Below are 16,907 nucleotides of genomic sequence, written 5' to 3'. Positions count from 1 at the left end.
CCCCAGCGGCTGAGCCGTCGAGGTCACAGGAAGACCCCGTGCAGCTGACGCCTGACCGCCCCGAGGACGGTCCAGCGCACTGCCCTGGGGTGGGCACGTGCCCTTGGGCCAGGAGCCCCGGGGACGGCGCCTACGTTGATGCGCTCACGTCTGAGGGCCCACACGGGCCCTGACACGGGAGGTGGTCGATGTCAGGAGAGAGGGGGTCAGCACGGGGCTGGGGGCACGGCCCTGAGGCCCTCCCTGTGCGGCCCTGGGGACCCTGACGTGCTGTCTCTCCGGGCCGCAGGTCGTGGTGTGAGTCTCTGCCAGGTCCATGTTGGGCCAGCACTGCTGTCCCCAGTGCTGTCTGGGGTCCTGCCCCTGCTGCCTGCTCACTGGCAGCCCTGCACCCTCTGCCTGAGCTGGGGAAGGGTTCATCAAATGAGGGGGGCGGACGCGCAATTCCAGCTGGTTTCTGCCTCCTTGGGCCCCTCCTATGAGAGAGAGGGCCAGCGGGGCGTGGCAGACGGGGCTGCCTGGCCCAGGCAGGAGTCAGGCTCTGGTCTGCCTCTTGAATTCATTTTTATGAAGGGTTTTCTCTATTTTCTTTTCACCTTTTTTTTTTTTTAATTAAATGAAGGTCTTCAAGGCAGGTGAAGACAGCTGATTGTTACCCTAAAATTAACCTGAGGGCCTTAACTGCTCCAGGGGCCTTGGGGACACTACCTGCAGAGCCCCCAGCTGCCCCTCATGGGGGTTGGGGAGACAGGAGCAGTCTGCCTGAGACCAGAGGGTCCACAGTGGTGCCCAGATGAGGGGGAGGGGAGAGCCCAGAGCCTGCGCCCCACAGGATCCTGCTGGTAGGGAGCAGGCTGGGTAGCCCCGGGGCATGTCTGCCAGCAGGACAGGTGTGGGCCTGAGCTGGGAGCCCTGCCAGCCGCACCCGTGTCTCCGCAGCTCCGCAGTGGATGCGCTGCAGGCCGTGCTTCTCCGAGGCGGCAACGATGACGTGGTGCAGCGCATGGAACTGGAGGGGGGCTGGCAGCTGCTCAGGACCTCGGCTGGGCACGAGGAGGGCGTCACCCGGCTGGCCAGGTGAGCAGGCGCGGCCCGCGCACCCCAGTTCTGGTGCTGGCTGGGCTCTAACAAGCCAGGTACTGTTCAGGTACCATCCGGGGGCCCCCAGTGGCGCCTGGGAGGGGGCCCAGCATGAGGAGCAGGTGCGTGGGGGCAGCTGTGGTCTCTAGGCCCGGCGGGCTGGGAGGGGCGTGTCTGGAGGGGGAGGACGTGCAGGGCCCGGCAGCGGGCGGGGGGCTCACGGGCTGGAGGGCGCAGACAGTGCGGGCTGGGAGGCGGAAGTGCCCCCAGGCCCACATGGGAGTGGGACGTGCTCGGGGGAGGCCTGAGGCCCCAGCCCTGCCCAGTGTAGCCTCCTTCCCAGCGCCATGGCCAAGTTCGCGGGCCCCCGGCTGCCCCTGATGATGAAGGCGCTCTTCGCCACACAGAGCAGCGTGTACGAGATGCAGAGGGTCAGCTCCACAGCCTTCCTGGCCGAGGTAGGAGCCACGTGCTCTAGATCACGAATAGAGGCAGCGGGGACCCCTCCCCGACAGGCAGGCTCAGGCCTCCCCCTGGAAAACCTGCCCCAGGCCATGGCAGCAGGGGCCAGGGTGGGGCTGGGTCAGGAGTTCCGGGGAGGCCAGGAGCTCAGGCTTGGCATACAGGCCTCAGCTGGCCTTCGCCACGTCCCCTCCTCAAAGTGACCTGCGACTGGGAGGGCTGCCCAGTGCAGTGGTGGGGAGGGGGCGGGGCGAGCCTGGGGTTAGTGGGGCAAGGGCGGTCAGAGCACCTCTGCCCCCAGCTGCTTAGCAGCAACACGGTGAACGACCTGATGCTCCTGGAGTCCCTGCTGGACAACCTGCTGGCGCGGCAGAAGGACACGTGCGCCCGTGTGCGGAGACTGGTGCTCCGGGGCCTGGCCAACGTCGCCTCGGGCTCCCCGGATAAGGTGAGGGGCTGGCCAGCCCTCTGGGGCCCCGTCCCCGGGAGGGAGACGGCAGAACTGCAGCCAGTGAGGAGACCCAGGTGGGCACGGGGCAGGCGGTGGGCGTGGACGCGGAGGTGGCACCGGGAGGGTGGGGCGCTGGGCCGCTCCACAGCATGACCTGGGCACACAGGTGTGTGTGGCGTCCCCAGGTACGGGCCCATGGCCCCCAACTCCTGACGGCCATGATCGGTGGGCTGGACGACGGGGATGACCCGCACAGCCTGGTGGCCCTGGAGGCCATGGTGGGCCTCGCGAGGCTGCTGGACCTGGTGGAGGCCTGGGACCTGCGCTCGGTGCTGCTGCACGTTGCCATCCGCATCCGGCCCTTCTTCGACAGTGTAGGCCCCGCCAGCCCCGCCCCTGGCCACGCCAGCCTGGCTCCTGCCCCTTCCTCTCCGGGCCCCGCAAGCCGTGTCACCACCGCACGCTCAGGGCCGGGCCCCGGGGTCGACGGACGGGCAGCTCTGGGGAGGGCCCCATAGCGTGACACCTGCCGCCCGCCACCCCGCCCCAGGAAAAGGTGGAGTTCCGTTCTGCGTCCATCCGCCTCTTCGGGCACCTCAACAAAGCCTGCCAGGGGGACTGCGAGGACGTCTTCCTGGAGCAGCTTGTTGGCGGGCTCGCGCCCCTGCTGCTGCACCTGCAGGACCCCCAGCCCCCAGTGGCTGCTGTGAGTAGCCAGAGGGCGTGGGCAGGCCGGGCCGGACTCACTCAGGGACTCAGGGACTCAGGGCTCGACCTGTGCCCTGCAGGCCTGCAGGTTCGCCTTGCGCATGTGCGGCCCCAACCTGGAGTGTGAGGAGCTGGCAGCCACCTTCCAGAAGCACCTGCAGGAGGGCCGGGGCCTGCACTTCGGCGAGTTCCTCAACACCACCTGCAAGCACCTGGTGAGGGGCGGGGCGGGGCGGGGCGGGGCGGGGCGGGGGCGGGGCCTGACTGAGGGCCTCCTGCAGATGCACCACTTCCCCGACCTGCTGGGCCGCCTGCTGAGCACCAGCCTGTTCTACTTCAAGAGCAGCTGGGAGGACATCCGCGCCGCGGCCCCCATGCTCACAGGTGAGGCTGCCCTGGGCCCCCCTCCCGCTCCCCACGGCGCGGGCCCTGACCCCGGCCCCACCCCCGCCCCGCAGGGTTCCTGGCACTGCACGTGGAGGCTGAGCGCCGGCCGCAGGTGGACCTGGAACAGCTCCTGGCGGGTGAGCCCCAGCCCTGGGCCCCGCCCCCCACGGCGCGCTGGGCCGCGCTGACCCTGTGGGCACCAGGGGGGACTAAGTGATTTTCCTGGATTTCAAGGATTTTTTCCCTGTCACTGGTGACCTCATCGTCTCTAGTAATTCACGGAAACTTCTTGACTGTTCCAAAAGAGCTTAAAAAACACTAAAAAAGGAAAAACTATCTTTCCGTTGGCTCCTGAGCCCTCCCGGCAGAGGCCTGTCTTAGGAGGGCGGTGGGCGGGCGGCCCCCACGCACAGGGTGGGGTGTGAGCCTCGGGGGTCCTGGCCCCCAGGCTCAGCGCGCCAAGAAAGGGGGGGCTCAGCCTTAGCCGCAGCTGCTAGCGGGGTGTGGGCGGGACCGCGGGCTCGGACGGTCAGTTCTCAGAGGGCCGCAGAGGAGCCCCCAGCAGCGGCTCCCTGTCCCCCAGCGCTCCAGCTCCTGCTCAAGGACCCGGCCCCCGCGGTGCGCGTGAAAGCTGCGGAGACTCTGGGCCGCCTGGTGAAGTTCGCCTGAGGCTCCCGTGGCAGCGCTGCCCCTACACGCAATACCGGCCTTGCCGGCCTGAACCGAACCTCTGAGATGGGGCCCTAAGGAGCCCCCTGCCCGAGGGGAGCCCCCAGGCCCACACAGCAAGGGAGGGCCGGGGCCACGAGGGTGGGCACGTCGCTGTCCCCCCCCTCCCCAATAAAGCCATTTGCTGCTCAGCAGGTGCCGCAGCGACGTGGCCTCTCCTTCTGGGCAGGTCAGCAGGCCCCCTCCCCCGTTAGGCCTCCTGACTCAGAGAAGGTCACGCCAGCAGGAGAAATGCCTCTATTGAGCGAGTGTCCGAGCACACACACAGCCCAGCCCCACCTGCCCCGCCCGGGAAGCAGGGCCGCCTAGGTGAAGAGGCGGAGGGTGCCGTCGGCCCCGGCGGAGAAGACCCACGGCTGGGTGGGGTGGAAGGCCACGTCCAGCACCCCCAGGTCTTTGGTCAGGCTGTGCCCCTTCAGCACCTTCACCGGCACCAGCCGCGGGTTCTGCAGCAGGTCGCTGTGGGGAAGGGAGAGGCTCAGGACGTGGGCGGCACAGTCCCCCCGGGGGCGGGCGGGCACCGGCACTCACTTGTACACCATCCCGTGGCAGACGATGACACTGCCGTCGTCGGAGCCAGACGCAAAGAGCGGGTACCGGGGGTGGAAGGCCACGGCCCGGAGGGCCTTCTTGTGGTGCCTGAGGGGGGGACCAGGTTGAGGGGGGTGTGGGGGGGGTGAGTAGGGAGCAGCCTGCCACCCGCCAGCACCTCACCTCAGCACCCTGTACGGCCTGGTGGACAGGTCCAGGTCAAACCACACCAGCTTGCTGTCATAGCTGCCACAGATGACGTTGTCGCCTGGGGGAAGACGCGGTGGTAGGGACCTGGTGGCCCCCCCACCTGCCCCCCACCACCCAGGGCGCCCCCTCACCTGCCGGGTGCACTGCCAGGCTGGACACCCACTTGCAGTTGGGCGTCAGCTTCTTGGTGAGCTCCTGGCGCAGCAGGTGGTAGAGGCGGACGCTGCGCTGGGAAGCCACGAGCAGGAAGGGCCGCACGGGGTGGAAGGCCACGCGCTGCACCTGGCCGTGGCCGCGGCGGAAAGGGCTCTGGCTGCGGCGCCGGCTCAGCTGGTGGATCAGCACCTGGCTGCGGCCCGGGGTGGCCAGCACCACGGCCATGTAGTCCCCACGACCGTGCCACGTCGCCTGCGTCACTGGCTGCGGGAAGGGAGGTGGGCTCAGCCGCGCCCCCCCGCCCCGCCCCGCCCTCCCCCTCCCCCACAGCCCCCGCACCTTGCCATGGCAGATGCGCAGCCGCAGGCCGACCCGGCGCTCCTCCTCCGAGGCTTCCAGCCAGTGGGCGGGCTGCGCAGCAGGCTCCGCGGGCGGGGTGAAGGCGCTCAGCAGCTGGTCCGTGCTGCCCACCACCAGCCGGTCCCCCAGGGCCGGGTTCAGCAGCAGGACCGCGTCCTCCCTGCGGCCAGAGCCCAGTGAAGGCCCCCGGGCACAGGACCACCCCCGCCGGCGCGGGCACCCCCGGCCTCATACTCACACTGCCACGGCCACCAGGCAGACGGTCGGGCGGGGGTTCCAGGCGACACTGTTCACCACGCCCCCCACGGGCACGGTCCTCACGCAGCGGGCGGAGGCCACCTCCCAGAGCCGCACCGAGCCATCGTCTGAGCCTGAGCACAGCGGATGGGCTCTCAGCACCCGGCCCCCAGCCCAGCCCCCATGGCAGGGCTGCCCCGCCCGAGGCCCACCTGATGCCAGCCACTGGCCACCCGGGGAGACACTGAGGCAGCGGACGAGGTCGCCGTGGCCCCTGTAGACCTGCAGAGAAGGGGCGGTGAGGGACGGAGCCCCGGAACTGTGTGCTACCAGCCGCCCCGCCCTGTCTGCTCACCAGGGCCTGGCACGTGGGGAAAGGCTGCAGGTCGCGTGGCCGGGGCAGTCTGGGGATGAGGTCCTCAGGGTCCACGTTCACCTGGGAGAGGAGCACGTGGGGTCAGCTGTGTCCACCCCCACTCCCCGCCCCCGCCCGGGAGCCCCACCCCCCACCCCCCACCGCACACCCTCATCTTGCGCTGCCGTGGGCACAGGTAGAGGTCAAGGCAGCGCTCGAAGCGCTCCTGGATGAAGCGGCCGTACGCAGGCACAGCCCGCAGGCTCGGGAACCGGCGCGGCAGGAAGTTGAGCCTCCTCTCCTCGGGCTCCCGCTGCTCCCAGGCCATGCGCTGTGAAGGCAGGAGTGAGCCCGGAGCGCGGGGCGGGCGGGGGCAGGCAGACCCCAGCCTGCACCAGGCTCACCTCCTCCTCGCTGGGCAGGTACTCGGGAGGTGGGTTGTAGGACTCCGCGTGGCCCGGCAGGGCCAGCTTGGGTGCAGGCACGTGCATTTTGTGGCGGCCCAGCACCGCGTCGGGGTCCTCTTGGGCCCACAGGTCGTAGAAGCTGGGGGTGGAGTCCCGAGGACGGCGAGGCTGGATCCAGCCCATCTTAATGGCGTGCACCATGCGGGAGACCTGCAGAGGTGGCAGGGTCAGGGCGGGGGCAGGTGGCCGGGGGCGGGCCGGAGGATGGGGCCGCACCCACCTTCTCCTTCTCCACCAGGGACGGGATAAAGCTGCGCTTGTCAGCAGGCCGGTTGGTCACCGGGTGTATCATGAGGTCCCCACTGAAGAAGTCCACAGCCGGCTGCGGGGACGAACAGAGGGGTGTGGGCCCGGGCCCCGCAGGTGCCCCCAGACCCTGGGGACAGCGGCTGCCCCTTACCTCGTACGGGTTGAAGCTCACATCCCCAAACTGGCCTCTCTGCAGTCGCCGCACCAGGGCCACCTGTTCATCTGTCAGCTGCACGCTGTGCCCCGTCATCCGGTCCCGCACCGTACGCCTAGGGGCTGCCCGTCAGCGCCGAGGCCCTGCCCCAGCCCGCGCCGCCCCAGCCCACCGGCCCTGTCCCACCCCACAGTCTCCGCCCCACGCCCGCACCAGTAGTCAGGGTTGTCCATCTTGTCCAGAAACTGGTCCAGCTCGTCAGGGGTGCGCAGGGGCTTATAGATGCGCCTGCCGTCCAGGTCGTAGCCCACGTGGGGGAAGTCATCGTACCACTCCAAGGGCACGTTGCCCACCGTGTTCCGGATGTCCTGGGGCAGGAGGCCAGCATATCGGCACTGGACACCCGCTGTGCCCACCCGTCCCTCCAAGCCCCCCAAAAGATACAGACGAGGGGGAAAGGTGAGGGCAAAGGGACGGGCTTCAAGGCTAGCCAGGGGCAGCACCCGGGCACCCTGGCTTGTGCCCTCTCCCTGGGGTGTGACGTGGCAGGGCAGCCGGCACTGTCCCCCACCACCCCCTGGCCCTCAGAGGCGCCGGAGCTGTACCTTCACATTTTCCACTGAAGTAGCGCCAACGCCGGAGCCTCCCCCTGGATTCCTTGGCCAGGGCTCCGGGCAGCCACAGGCAAGGGTGACCTCATCGCCCGTGGGCTCCCTCCCCTGGCGGGGGGCCTCAGGCAAAACCGGGTAGCCACGGGCAGGGACTCGGGGGAGACCCCACCCACCCACCACAAAGGGACGCGAAGCCGCCGCACTGTGACCTGCAGGCGCTCAGGGACTCCCCAGCCCCCAGCCCTGCCCCCACCCCACCCTCAGCGGGCAGAGCAGCCACATTCCTGGACACACATTCCTGGTCGAGGCCCCTGCCAGCCGCCACCCTCCCTCCACCCAGCACAGAGACTGCTGCCCAGGCGGCCGCTTCCTGCAACAGTAGCCCCGGGAGGAGTGGCCCCAACGAGACAGCACGGCCGGGAGCCTGGGAACCCCTCCCCCTTACAGCAGGACAGGACCCTCTGGGAGCTGCCCCTCTGCACCTGCCCCCAGCCCCCAACCTGCCGACTTCAGTTCTCCCCGCTTGCCCATCCTCCAGGTGTGCCCCCGCGTGTCCCTGCCGTTGCTAGGAATGCCCTTCCTTCTCCTGTGACCCCCAAGTCTACACAGCCATCCCTGAATTGGACAGACTGGGGGTGGGGGGGTCGGTGGCCCAGAGAAAAGGCCCACGGGAGCATTCAGCAGGGGAACGGGGTGCTGGTGGGGGTTTCTCCAGAGCAGGAGCGCAGGCAGGACCCGGTAAAGTGGGCACACACAGCCTGGGCCAGACCTGGAGGTTGATGCCAGGAGGGGGCAGGTGCAGGAGACACAGGCTGTGTCATCAGGCGACCCCAGGCACAAACCTGAGAGGGGGTGGCCAAGGGAGCTGGGGCTGAACTCCAGCCCCTCAAAGCTGTTCTCTGCCCCCTCCTCCGGGCACAGAAGGCCCAAGTGTACATGGGAGGGAGAGACAGACAGGGTGTGGCTAGGCGCTGGGGCCAGGGCAGCTGGGTTAACTTGGTCATGCCAAGGAAGAAGGCCTGGGTCATGGGTCCTGCTTGACCCTCCTGCCCCCCCCGCAAAGAGGGAGGAGAGGAGGCGGCACAGCCCCGGTACCACCCAGAAGGGGGCTCCCACTTTCCCCGCATCCCCCAAAGACAGCAAGATGCTCCAGGCCCCTTCACCGTGGCGCGAGAAGGCAGAGGGACAGAGGGCCCCTGCTCCAAGCGGCCTCCAGGGGCTGGGAGGCGGGGAGGAGGGCGGGCCGGCGCGGGGGAGGGGCCGCCTCGGCTATAAAGGCCCGGCCCGCGGCCCTGCTCCAGCCCGGGACGCACACGTGCGCGCGGCGCCGCAGCCGCCACCGCGGGAGCCCTGAGACCCCGCGCCCCCCTGGCCTGGGCGGCGGCGGCGGCAGCGGCATGCACAGCGCGCCGCGGAGCTGACGGCGGCCGCCGGCCCCATGTCCTTCGCGATGCTGCGCTCGGCACCGCCCGGCCGCTACCTGTACCCCGAGGTGAGCCCGCTGTCGGAGGACGAGGACCGCGGCAGCGAGAGTTCGGGCTCCGACGAGAAGCCCTGCCGCGTGCACGCGGCGCGCTGTGGCCTCCAGGGCGCCCGAAGACGGGCCGGGGGCCGGCGGGCGGGGGGCGGCGGCCCGGGGCCTGGGGGGCGGCCGGGCCGCGAGCCCCGACAGCGGCACACGGCGAACGCGCGCGAGCGGGACCGGACGAACAGCGTGAACACGGCCTTCACGGCGCTGCGCACGCTCATCCCCACCGAGCCGGCCGACCGCAAGCTCTCCAAGATCGAGACCCTGCGCCTGGCCTCCAGCTACATCTCGCACCTGGGCAACGTGTTGCTGGTGGGTGAGGCCTGCGGCGACGGGCAACCCTGCCACTCGGGGCCCGCCTTCTTCCACGCGGCGCGCTCTGGCAGCCCTCCACCCCCGCCGCCCCCGCCCCCCGCCCGCGACGGCGAGAACGCCCAGCCCAAACAGATCTGCACCTTCTGCCTCAGCAACCAAAGAAAGTTGGTGAGTGTTGGCCGCGGGTCGTCCCCAGAAAGGGAGGCGAGGAGGATGGGGCGCCCCCCACCTCCAAACCACCCGTGCAACCCACACCTGCCTGGCAGAGAGGGCGGGGCCAGAGGCAGGCAGAGCTCCCCAGCAGCACCTGTTAACCCACGCGCAACCCCGTGCCCGGGGCGGGGTGGGGGGGCGCAGCACGAGGAGGAGGGCGCAGCTGGAGCAGGCGGGGCCGGGCCTTCCCTGGACGTTCTCCCCACGAGTCCTCTGGACACAGGCTCCCACGGGGACCAGACAAGGGCACCCAGGGCCAGATGGGGGAGGAGACTGAGGCAGGGCCGACACCAACTTGGAAGCTAGGGGACCAAACCAGGGTTGGATCAAGCAACTCTGGCCACCCACCCTGCCCCCGGGGGAAAGAGACTCAGGGGCAGTGGGATCCACTTGCTCTGCCACTGGCCTAAGGCTTATCGGGCACCTGCCTGCCCTCCCCTGGCCCCTGCCCCTGGGGCTGCCCACTCGGACACCAGTGCAGCTGTGGGACCCGCTGGCAGGAGCGGGCAGGAGACTGGGGGCTGGGGGAGAGGCCCCGCTGCGGGAGACGCTGGCTGGCCGTGATTTACGGCTTCTGCTGTGCTTGGTGGCACTGGAAAAGCAGGGTGAGCAGGCAAGGAGAAAATACGGCGCGGCTCTCCCCAATCCCCACTTCCTCTCCAGACGGCACGCGCGAGCTCCTGGGGCCTGAACATCTGGGAAATTTAATTTTACAATTTCGGCTGTGCAGCAGCGTACTCTCCTCCCCAAGCCGCTTGGGGAAGCTGGGCTGAGCGTGGAAGGGGGGTGCTTTCAGCACCCCACCACCCGAAACAGCACCCAGTGGGGAAGCCCAGAGGTGCGGGCTGGCACTGGTCTCTGCGCGGGCCCTGACACTGCCCTCCCCTCTGCAGAGCAAGGACCGAGACAGAAAGACGGCGATTCGGAGTTAGAGGCGGACACTGCTGGGCCATCCACGGAGAGCCCCCATGGACCTGACTCGGGCACAGGCCTCCCTGAGGGCACCCCCCAGGCCAGCCCTGCCCCAGCTGTGAGCGGGGCCGATGGACAGACAGGCGGTGGGACTCAGAGCTGGCCCAGCACTTGCCCAGCCCCACTGGAACTTTCCGTGCTGGCTCCCAACCTGGTTTTCTTCTGGTCGCTATGTGCTGGCATCTTTGATACGATAATATAAAGTCTGGAAACTTTGTATAATTAAAAGCAAAACAATTATCTTCTAAACACGGACGCACACTGTCCTCTCCAGCAATCGAGAATCCACCCTGAGCCGGAGCCCGAGCCCACCCTCCCACCCCTCAGGGCTCCGTGGGCCAAGGTACCCAGTTCTCGGGGAAGGTCCCCCACTTTCCCGGGCTCAGGGCCAGCGCGCCCAGCACCCCCGACCAGGGAACTACAGCGTGGGGTCCGAAGGAGACCTGTGAAGGGAGAGGAGGGCGAGGGACCGAGCAGGACACGGGCAGCCCAGGCCCGGGAGCAGTCTCGCCCCACCCCCGTTCCAAGAGCCTGCCTGGTGTCCCAGTGCCCTGAAGGGTCCTCAGTGCTTGCGGCATGCAACTCACTGGTCGCTCTTCAGGGCCTCGGCACCTCAGCCTCTGCCCACGGAGCCCCACGAAGGGGGCCTGTGGGGGAGGGTAAGCGAGGGGCACTGTCTGGCAGAGTGAGTCCCCAGGCCTGAGGGCATGGACCAGGTGGCAGCTGCCTGTGTGTACCCCTGGGGCCCACCCCTGCCCCCAGCCCTGCAATTGGCCCCGGCAGCACCGCTCACACCGGGAGGACCCCTGGCTGCCCACCACCCACCCACCCACCCAACTCCCCCAAAGGCCCCACCTGCCCATGAGGAGAGCAATCCAGCCTTCTCCCCAGAGCTGTGCACAGCTGGTGGACCACTAAAATCGTGCAGGTGACAATTATAGACTAGTGGCGCGAGCTCCACGGGCACAGCAGAGAAGAGAGGTGGGGGCGGCTCTGTGCAGGCCACCCCAGCACCCCCAGGCTGGCCAGCAGCCTGACTTCCGGCCAGCGGGCGGGGAATGGCCATGAGCGCCAGGTGCCAGCCCCGGGCCCTGCAAGCCCTCAGCGCAGGCTCAGGGACCCCGGGAGAGGGCAGGTGCCGAGGCCCACGTGGGCACCGCAACAGGGCAGGGCTAGAGCCGCCCCCTCCTCTGAACAGACGGGCTCCAGGGAACCGAGAAGCAGGAAGCGATGGTGTAATTTTGGAGGAAATTCTCAAAGCCAGAGCCATTAAGGACTAGAAGGGGGCTGTGTCCAATCTGACAGAAATATAACAGGATAAAAAGTCACAACGGCAGGTTCCACTCAGAGAGAAACCCAACCCCAAATTTCCTCTCCTTAATCCTGCAGGAGCTTACAGCTGGCCAGCCAAAGGGGGGGAGAGGGCATGCTCGGTCACCCCCACCCGCCTGCCTGGAGAGCCAGGACCCAGGAGGAATGTGGGGGTCTGCCTGGGGGATGAGAAAGGCACCCCTTCCGCCCCGGGGGAACTGAGGACACTGCGAGAACGCGACCCGCAGAGGGGCACGCGGGCAAGCAGGGACGCCCCCCAGGGTCTCCGGCCTGCCTCCCCTGCTCCCCAGGGCACCAGTGCAGTTCTGTGGGGACGGTCTGTGGCCCACCTGCCGCTCACCCACCGGCCTCACCTCTCCATACCTGGGCTAGGTGGGAGTGCACCCTCCCTCACAAATCCTCCCGAAGACGATGGGGGGCAGGGGGCCGCATGCCCTGCACAAAGGCCTGAGAGAAGAGTGTGGGGTGAGGGGGACAGGCAGGGCGAGGCCGGAGGGGTATGGGTGTCAGGGACCCTTGGAGCCGGTGCAGGAGAGGAGAAGGGGCTGAGGGAGCCTCGGAGATGCCAAGTCGGTAGGAGAGGACAGGCCGTTGGGACGGTCCCCAGGGGCCGGCAGGTCCTGGCACGGGGCGCGTGGGCCAGGCCCTCGGCTGCTGGGCCTGTGACTCCGACAGCGGCTGCAGCTTGGCCAGCCTCGGGCCCGGGCAGTGGGCCCGGTCGCTCCCTGAGCTGCACCGGTAGCAGCAGAGGCTGAGAGCCTGGCCCGCCAGCCAGCAGGAGAGAGAGGGGAGGGGGCGGGGAGGGGCACGCCGTCACCCTCCACCGCTCCAGAAATTCAAACCAGACTGGGGGTGGCGGGCCGGCCCGAGCCCCTGCAGCCCCACGAGAGTCCACTTGGCTACTCACGGCAGCCGCCAGGCCCCCGTCCACCACAAACCCCACTTCCTCCCCAGGACGCCAGCCTCGCCCCTCCACCGAGCCTCCGCGTGCCAGTGCCCCACAGAGGCGGCACGAAAGGAGGGCCCAGCCCGCACCCTGGGCCAGCAGCCGCCTCTGCGGGCCAAGCAGGCCTGGAAACGCTCTGATGGCCATCAGGGCCAGGCTGTCAGCTCCCTGTCCCCAGCCCGGGGAACGAGCTGCTGCCGGCACCACGTGATCCATCGCCAGGCCGCCTGCGCCCGCAGGCCAGCCGGCCCCCACCCTGCGCAGCACCTGCGGGCTGCCAGGAAGCACATGTGACCCCGTGGGGGCGGGAGCCCGCCGACCCCTCCAGGGCCCAGACAGCCCCCAGCCTGCGCTCTCCCAGGGGGCCGCCATGCCCCAAGGACGAGCCTTCGGCGGCAGGGGTCCCCCGCCCCCCAGGCTGCACCGGACACGGGCGGCCACCGGCTGATGTGTCGGCTGGGATTTTTCCGCTCTCGCAGAGCCCCCCCCTCCCCTCCCCCTCCCCAAAGTGGCTGCAGCTGTCAGGACCGCAGATTGGAACTGCAGGTACGGCGCTGGCCCGCTGCCCACCTCCCTCCCGTGTCTGTCTGAGAGAAAGGAAGCCGGCCCACCTCTGGAATCCTTCACTCTCTCCTCGTTCCGCCTCTCCCACCTGTCCCCGGGGAGCGCGGGGTCAGCCGCCCTCGCTCGGGCTCTCTCTTCCCCTTGCCCCTCTCCGATTACAATGCCGGCAGTGTTCCCTCAGCTCCCCCGACACGGAGCCCCCCCCCCGCCCCCCGCCTTCCTGCGCCTCCTCTCTCCCGCACTCCATGGCGGGAGGAGGACAGGCCACGTGCCCCAGGCCACCTGCTGCAGCTGAACCCACACAAGGTGCTGGCAGGATGAGTCCTGAGTCCTGGTCGACGGGCCCAAGGGGAGAAAGCCAGGTCCCACTCGGCCTCTTCCTGCCCCAAAGACCAAAGCCAGCTGAGGGGATCCCGGCAGGGGTCGGGGTCAGAAGCAGGGCCCACCAGCTGTAGCCAGCCAGGCCAGGGTGGGGCGGGCGAGAAACTCGGAACCCCCTTCCCAAACCTCCTCCGTCAGACTGTCCCTCCCAGTTGCCGTCCTCACAGAAGTGCTGCTGGCCCGACCCACCCGAGCCATCGGACGTCGTGTGGGCACAGGGCCCCTCCGAGGCCACTCCTTGACCCCTGACCAGTGCCTCCACGGCTGCTGGGGTAGAGAGAAGCAAGTCCACTCCCCCGCCAAGGGGTCCATGGGGGAGGGGGAGAGGGCACCGAGGTTGCCCCTGCTCTTGGGTCCTCAGATACCCAAGACCCCCACCCACCTGCCCCTCCCCCTCCTGGGGTTGGCCAGGGTCCAGCGGGCATTCCCACGTGGGACACCCGAATCTCGGCTCCCTGCAGGCAAGGGCTCCCAGAAACTCCCCTGGGAATGCTGGAGGTGGGCATAGGCTTGGGACCCCCTTGCTAAGTGCCAAAGGCCCACTACGCTGCTTCACACATCCCAGCCCCAGCCCCTCTAAGACCTCATTCGGGAGGACTCGCCCCGAGCCCCTGCCCACACACGGCCAGCCCCCCACCCCGAGCCCTGTCCTCAGCGAGGCAGCCGCAGCCTGGGCCGGGACACATGATGGCCCTGCTCAGCAGCCGGCCGCTCACCGCCTTTCCTACACAACTTGCCCCCACAAGCCTGCCCAGCCAGCCCCAGTCCACGGCCACACCTCCAGCCCTAGGGCGACACCCACCGCACCCCCGCCCCGCCCCAGGCCCAGGAAACTGGCTCCAGTGGGCACAGGGCGGGCCAGGGCCTCTACCACCCAGGTGCCCCAGTGAAAGGGAGGGTGCTGCTATCCTCCAACACCCTCCGCCCTCCCCAGGGGGAACCCTGTCTCCCAAGTGTGACAAGTGGACCCGGGGGGGCGGCGCTGGCGGGGGGCACCCCACACACACCCAAACGCAGCGGGCCTGGCTGAGAGGTGGTGCCTGGCAAAGGCAGCCAGGGGCGCCCTGAGGTCACAGCCGCCACACCCACAGCCCCCCCACGGCCACCTGTGAGGCCACGGTGTCATCGGGCCCCTCCCAGGCCAGGCGGCCGGGGCGACCCGAGGGTCTGTCGGAGCCTGGCCGTGGGACGGGGGCCCGCCAGGGAGGCCGGCGGCCCGCGAGGCCGAGACGCACGCTCTGCGCAACAGCTCGAAACCCGAGCCGCGGCTGCGCTGCCAGCAGCAAGCGAGCGCCGGGGGCCGAGGGCCGCGCCGGGGGCCGGGGCCGGGGGCGGGGCCCGGAGGACGCGGCTGCCGCTCAGTAGCCGGGAGGCCATTAGCGGCGCCTGGCGGGAGAGCTGGGAGGACCGCAGCCCGGACGCAGATGCGCCCGCCGCCCGCCCACCCTTGCAGGGCCGGGACCCCGGGGGCTCGCAGCCCCGCCCCCACCCCACCCGCCCAAGGCCTCAGCTTCTCCCAGGCCAGAGGCAGGGTGGGGGAACCCCGCTGCTGCGAAGGCCGCCCAGCCCCCCGCCCCCGCCCCTCCTCCCGGGGCGGCAGCTGGATGAGATCACGTCTGTGGGGGAGGGGTGCAGTGGACTTGTGGGAGCGGGGCTCCCCCCACTCACGGTGGCCAGGACCCCCGCCACGCGTGGCCTGGCAGCACGTTCAGGGGCTGCAGCCCTGTTGCTGCCTGGGATGTAAGCTGGGGGGAAGGTACGGAGAAGGCCAAGGTGCGGAAACAGGACCCAGGTCTCCCGAGAAGGAGGACCGTTGCTCACCCGTCAGTGCCTGGGGCCGGGGTCCCCCAAAGCCATGCACGGCAGAGGCCGGCGGTCAGAGGGTCTAGAAAGTCCGGGCCTCAAGCCCAGGCCTGAGGGGTGGGCAGGACAGGGACTGGGGAGGGGGAGGTTGGGCACTGCCACACCGCAGGTTCTCCCCCAGGAGCATGCCTTGTCAGGACACCACTGCTGGAGGCTGGCCAAGGCCTGAGTGGAGTCCTGGCACCACCGGCCACCTCCAAGGATGCTGCGTGGAGGAGGCGCTGCCCGACACAATGCGACCAAGTGTTCGCGGACGGTGGCCCCCCCCAAGTGCCAACCACCCAGGGCACAGCCCCGGGGTGGGGGAGGCTCCCGCGCCCTTCGCGTGCTCTTGCCCCTTGGGCTCCCGAGAGGACTGCTCGCCACCCCACCTCTCAAGCCTCTTCCCTGAAGCCCACCCTGCTTTGCACAGACGGCAGAGACGCGGCGACAAGTGTGTGTGTGTCGGGGGGGGGGCGGGGGGGCCGGGGCAGCACTTCTCAGGGAGGAGAGCATCTGTCAGGCCAGCCTGGTCCCTGAAAGCCGAGCTCTGCCGCCCCCTCGAGCCACAGCCGGCTGTGCTGGCAGAAGTACGGCTCCCTGTCACTCAGGCGACATATGGGATAGTCATCGCCGGAGGAAGCAGCCCCCACCCCGGCGGCTCCAGCACAGCCCGGGCCAGGAGGAGCGCCTCCCCGCGGGCGGGCCGAAGCCCCTCCCCCGGCCTCTGCACTCCATTTACAATCATCATCGATTTCTCAAAATACCGAATATAAAAAAGTAGCCGACAGGATGTGGCTGCCGACAGCCAGAGCCCCTGGGAGGGGGGGAGACAGGCCGGGAGCCGCGCTGCACTGGCCCCCCTTCACCGAGCACGCCCGCTGCTCCGGCCAGGAAACCAATTTATTTTGTTTTGTCTCTGTTCTCTGAGCGCACAGAGACCGGGTCGGGCGCGCAGCCAAGGCTCCTACAGCCGCTGCCAAGAGAGCAGAGGATGGGGGTGGAAGCTGCGCGGGGGGGGGGGGGGGGGGGGCGGCGCGCGTGTCTCCCCAGCCGGGGACAGCCCCTGGCAGGCGGCAGGAAGAGCCACCGGGCGTTAGGGACCGCCGTCTCTGCAGGCCCCCCAGCCCGAGGAGGCACACACCGGGAGGGCTCACGCCAGGGCAGTGGGCACGGGGGCCGCAGCCCCGCCCGGCGGCCAGGACACATTAGGGAGGGGGCGGCTGGGCGAGCAGCACGGCCACGTCTACCTGGGAGGCTCCTCAGCCCCAGCGTCCCCCAGAACCCACGGGCAGCTCCGGGCAGCTGAGCCACAGCAGCCTCTGCCCGAGCACCCCTAGCCTGGCAGCAAGCTTTCCCCTTGAGAGCGTAAACGTGGGAAGGACGACCAGATTCACTGAGGGCCCCTGCGGCCCAGGCCTCCAGGATGCCAGGGAGGAAAGGGGCAGAGAACCGGGGCCGCCCGTCTCCTGCCCTCAGTGCCCAGTGCAGGTGCCCGTGGGGCCTGTCACTGCACCCTCACCCCCGGGGCCCAGCCCAGGCCGGCTGGTGTCGGCGAAGCCTCCCCGGGCCTGTCGGTGCCCGCCCAGAGCATAGGGGCGCCCACCGCCTGCCAGCCCCGCCGCCCACCCCCAGGGCCCAGGGGTGGCTGCGAGGTGCCCAGTGCC

The 16,907-nt window shown here is 69.5% G+C and overlaps 3 protein-coding genes across 5 annotated transcripts in view; 2 read left to right on the top strand and 1 right to left on the bottom strand.

Moving 5' to 3' along the window:
* Window positions 1-3,898, top strand: part of MROH1 (maestro heat like repeat family member 1) — a 66,823-nt gene extending 62,925 nt beyond the window's left edge. For both annotated transcript variants that reach the window (XM_082674582.1, XM_082674581.1), the window contains 9 exons: window positions 940-1,077; window positions 1,424-1,538; window positions 1,844-1,990; window positions 2,179-2,367; window positions 2,544-2,699; window positions 2,782-2,916; window positions 2,983-3,085; window positions 3,160-3,225; window positions 3,672-3,898. In XM_082674582.1, coding sequence (XP_082530708.1) covers window positions 940-1,077; window positions 1,424-1,538; window positions 1,844-1,990; window positions 2,179-2,367; window positions 2,544-2,699; window positions 2,782-2,916; window positions 2,983-3,085; window positions 3,160-3,225; window positions 3,672-3,757 — 1,135 coding nt within the window. In that variant the 3' untranslated portion in view covers window positions 3,758-3,898. The remainder of the gene's footprint in view (window positions 1-939; window positions 1,078-1,423; window positions 1,539-1,843; window positions 1,991-2,178; window positions 2,368-2,543; window positions 2,700-2,781; window positions 2,917-2,982; window positions 3,086-3,159; window positions 3,226-3,671) is intronic.
* Window positions 3,899-4,048: 150 nt separating this feature from the next.
* BOP1 (BOP1 ribosomal biogenesis factor) overlaps window positions 4,049-16,907 on the bottom strand; it is a 21,140-nt gene continuing 8,281 nt past the window's right edge. For both annotated transcript variants that reach the window (XM_082674570.1, XM_082674571.1), the window contains 13 exons: window positions 6,750-6,904; window positions 6,534-6,651; window positions 6,354-6,455; window positions 6,071-6,283; window positions 5,836-5,997; window positions 5,667-5,747; window positions 5,524-5,593; window positions 5,313-5,445; window positions 5,054-5,234; window positions 4,690-4,978; window positions 4,532-4,616; window positions 4,349-4,456; window positions 4,049-4,276 (listed from right to left, as the gene is read on the bottom strand). In XM_082674570.1, the coding sequence (XP_082530696.1) occupies window positions 4,123-4,276; window positions 4,349-4,456; window positions 4,532-4,616; window positions 4,690-4,978; window positions 5,054-5,234; window positions 5,313-5,445; window positions 5,524-5,593; window positions 5,667-5,747; window positions 5,836-5,997; window positions 6,071-6,283; window positions 6,354-6,455; window positions 6,534-6,651; window positions 6,750-6,904 (1,851 nt within the window). In that variant the 3' untranslated portion in view covers window positions 4,049-4,122. The remainder of the gene's footprint in view (window positions 4,277-4,348; window positions 4,457-4,531; window positions 4,617-4,689; window positions 4,979-5,053; window positions 5,235-5,312; window positions 5,446-5,523; window positions 5,594-5,666; window positions 5,748-5,835; window positions 5,998-6,070; window positions 6,284-6,353; window positions 6,456-6,533; window positions 6,652-6,749; window positions 6,905-16,907) is intronic.
* Window positions 8,462-10,416, top strand: SCX (scleraxis bHLH transcription factor). The gene is made up of 2 exons (XM_082675080.1): window positions 8,462-9,158; window positions 10,097-10,416. The coding sequence occupies exons 1-2, from the start codon at window positions 8,586-8,588 to the stop codon at window positions 10,133-10,135; spliced, it is 612 nt and encodes a 203-aa protein (XP_082531206.1). The 5' UTR covers window positions 8,462-8,585; the 3' UTR covers window positions 10,136-10,416.

The sequence above is a fragment of the Grampus griseus genome (assembly GCF_964374135.1).
Source record: "Grampus griseus genome assembly, chromosome: 17".
Lineage (NCBI taxonomy): Eukaryota > Metazoa > Chordata > Mammalia > Artiodactyla > Delphinidae > Grampus > Grampus griseus.
Note: the sequence above shows the minus strand (reverse complement) of the source record. Positions and strands in the feature narration are given on the sequence as shown.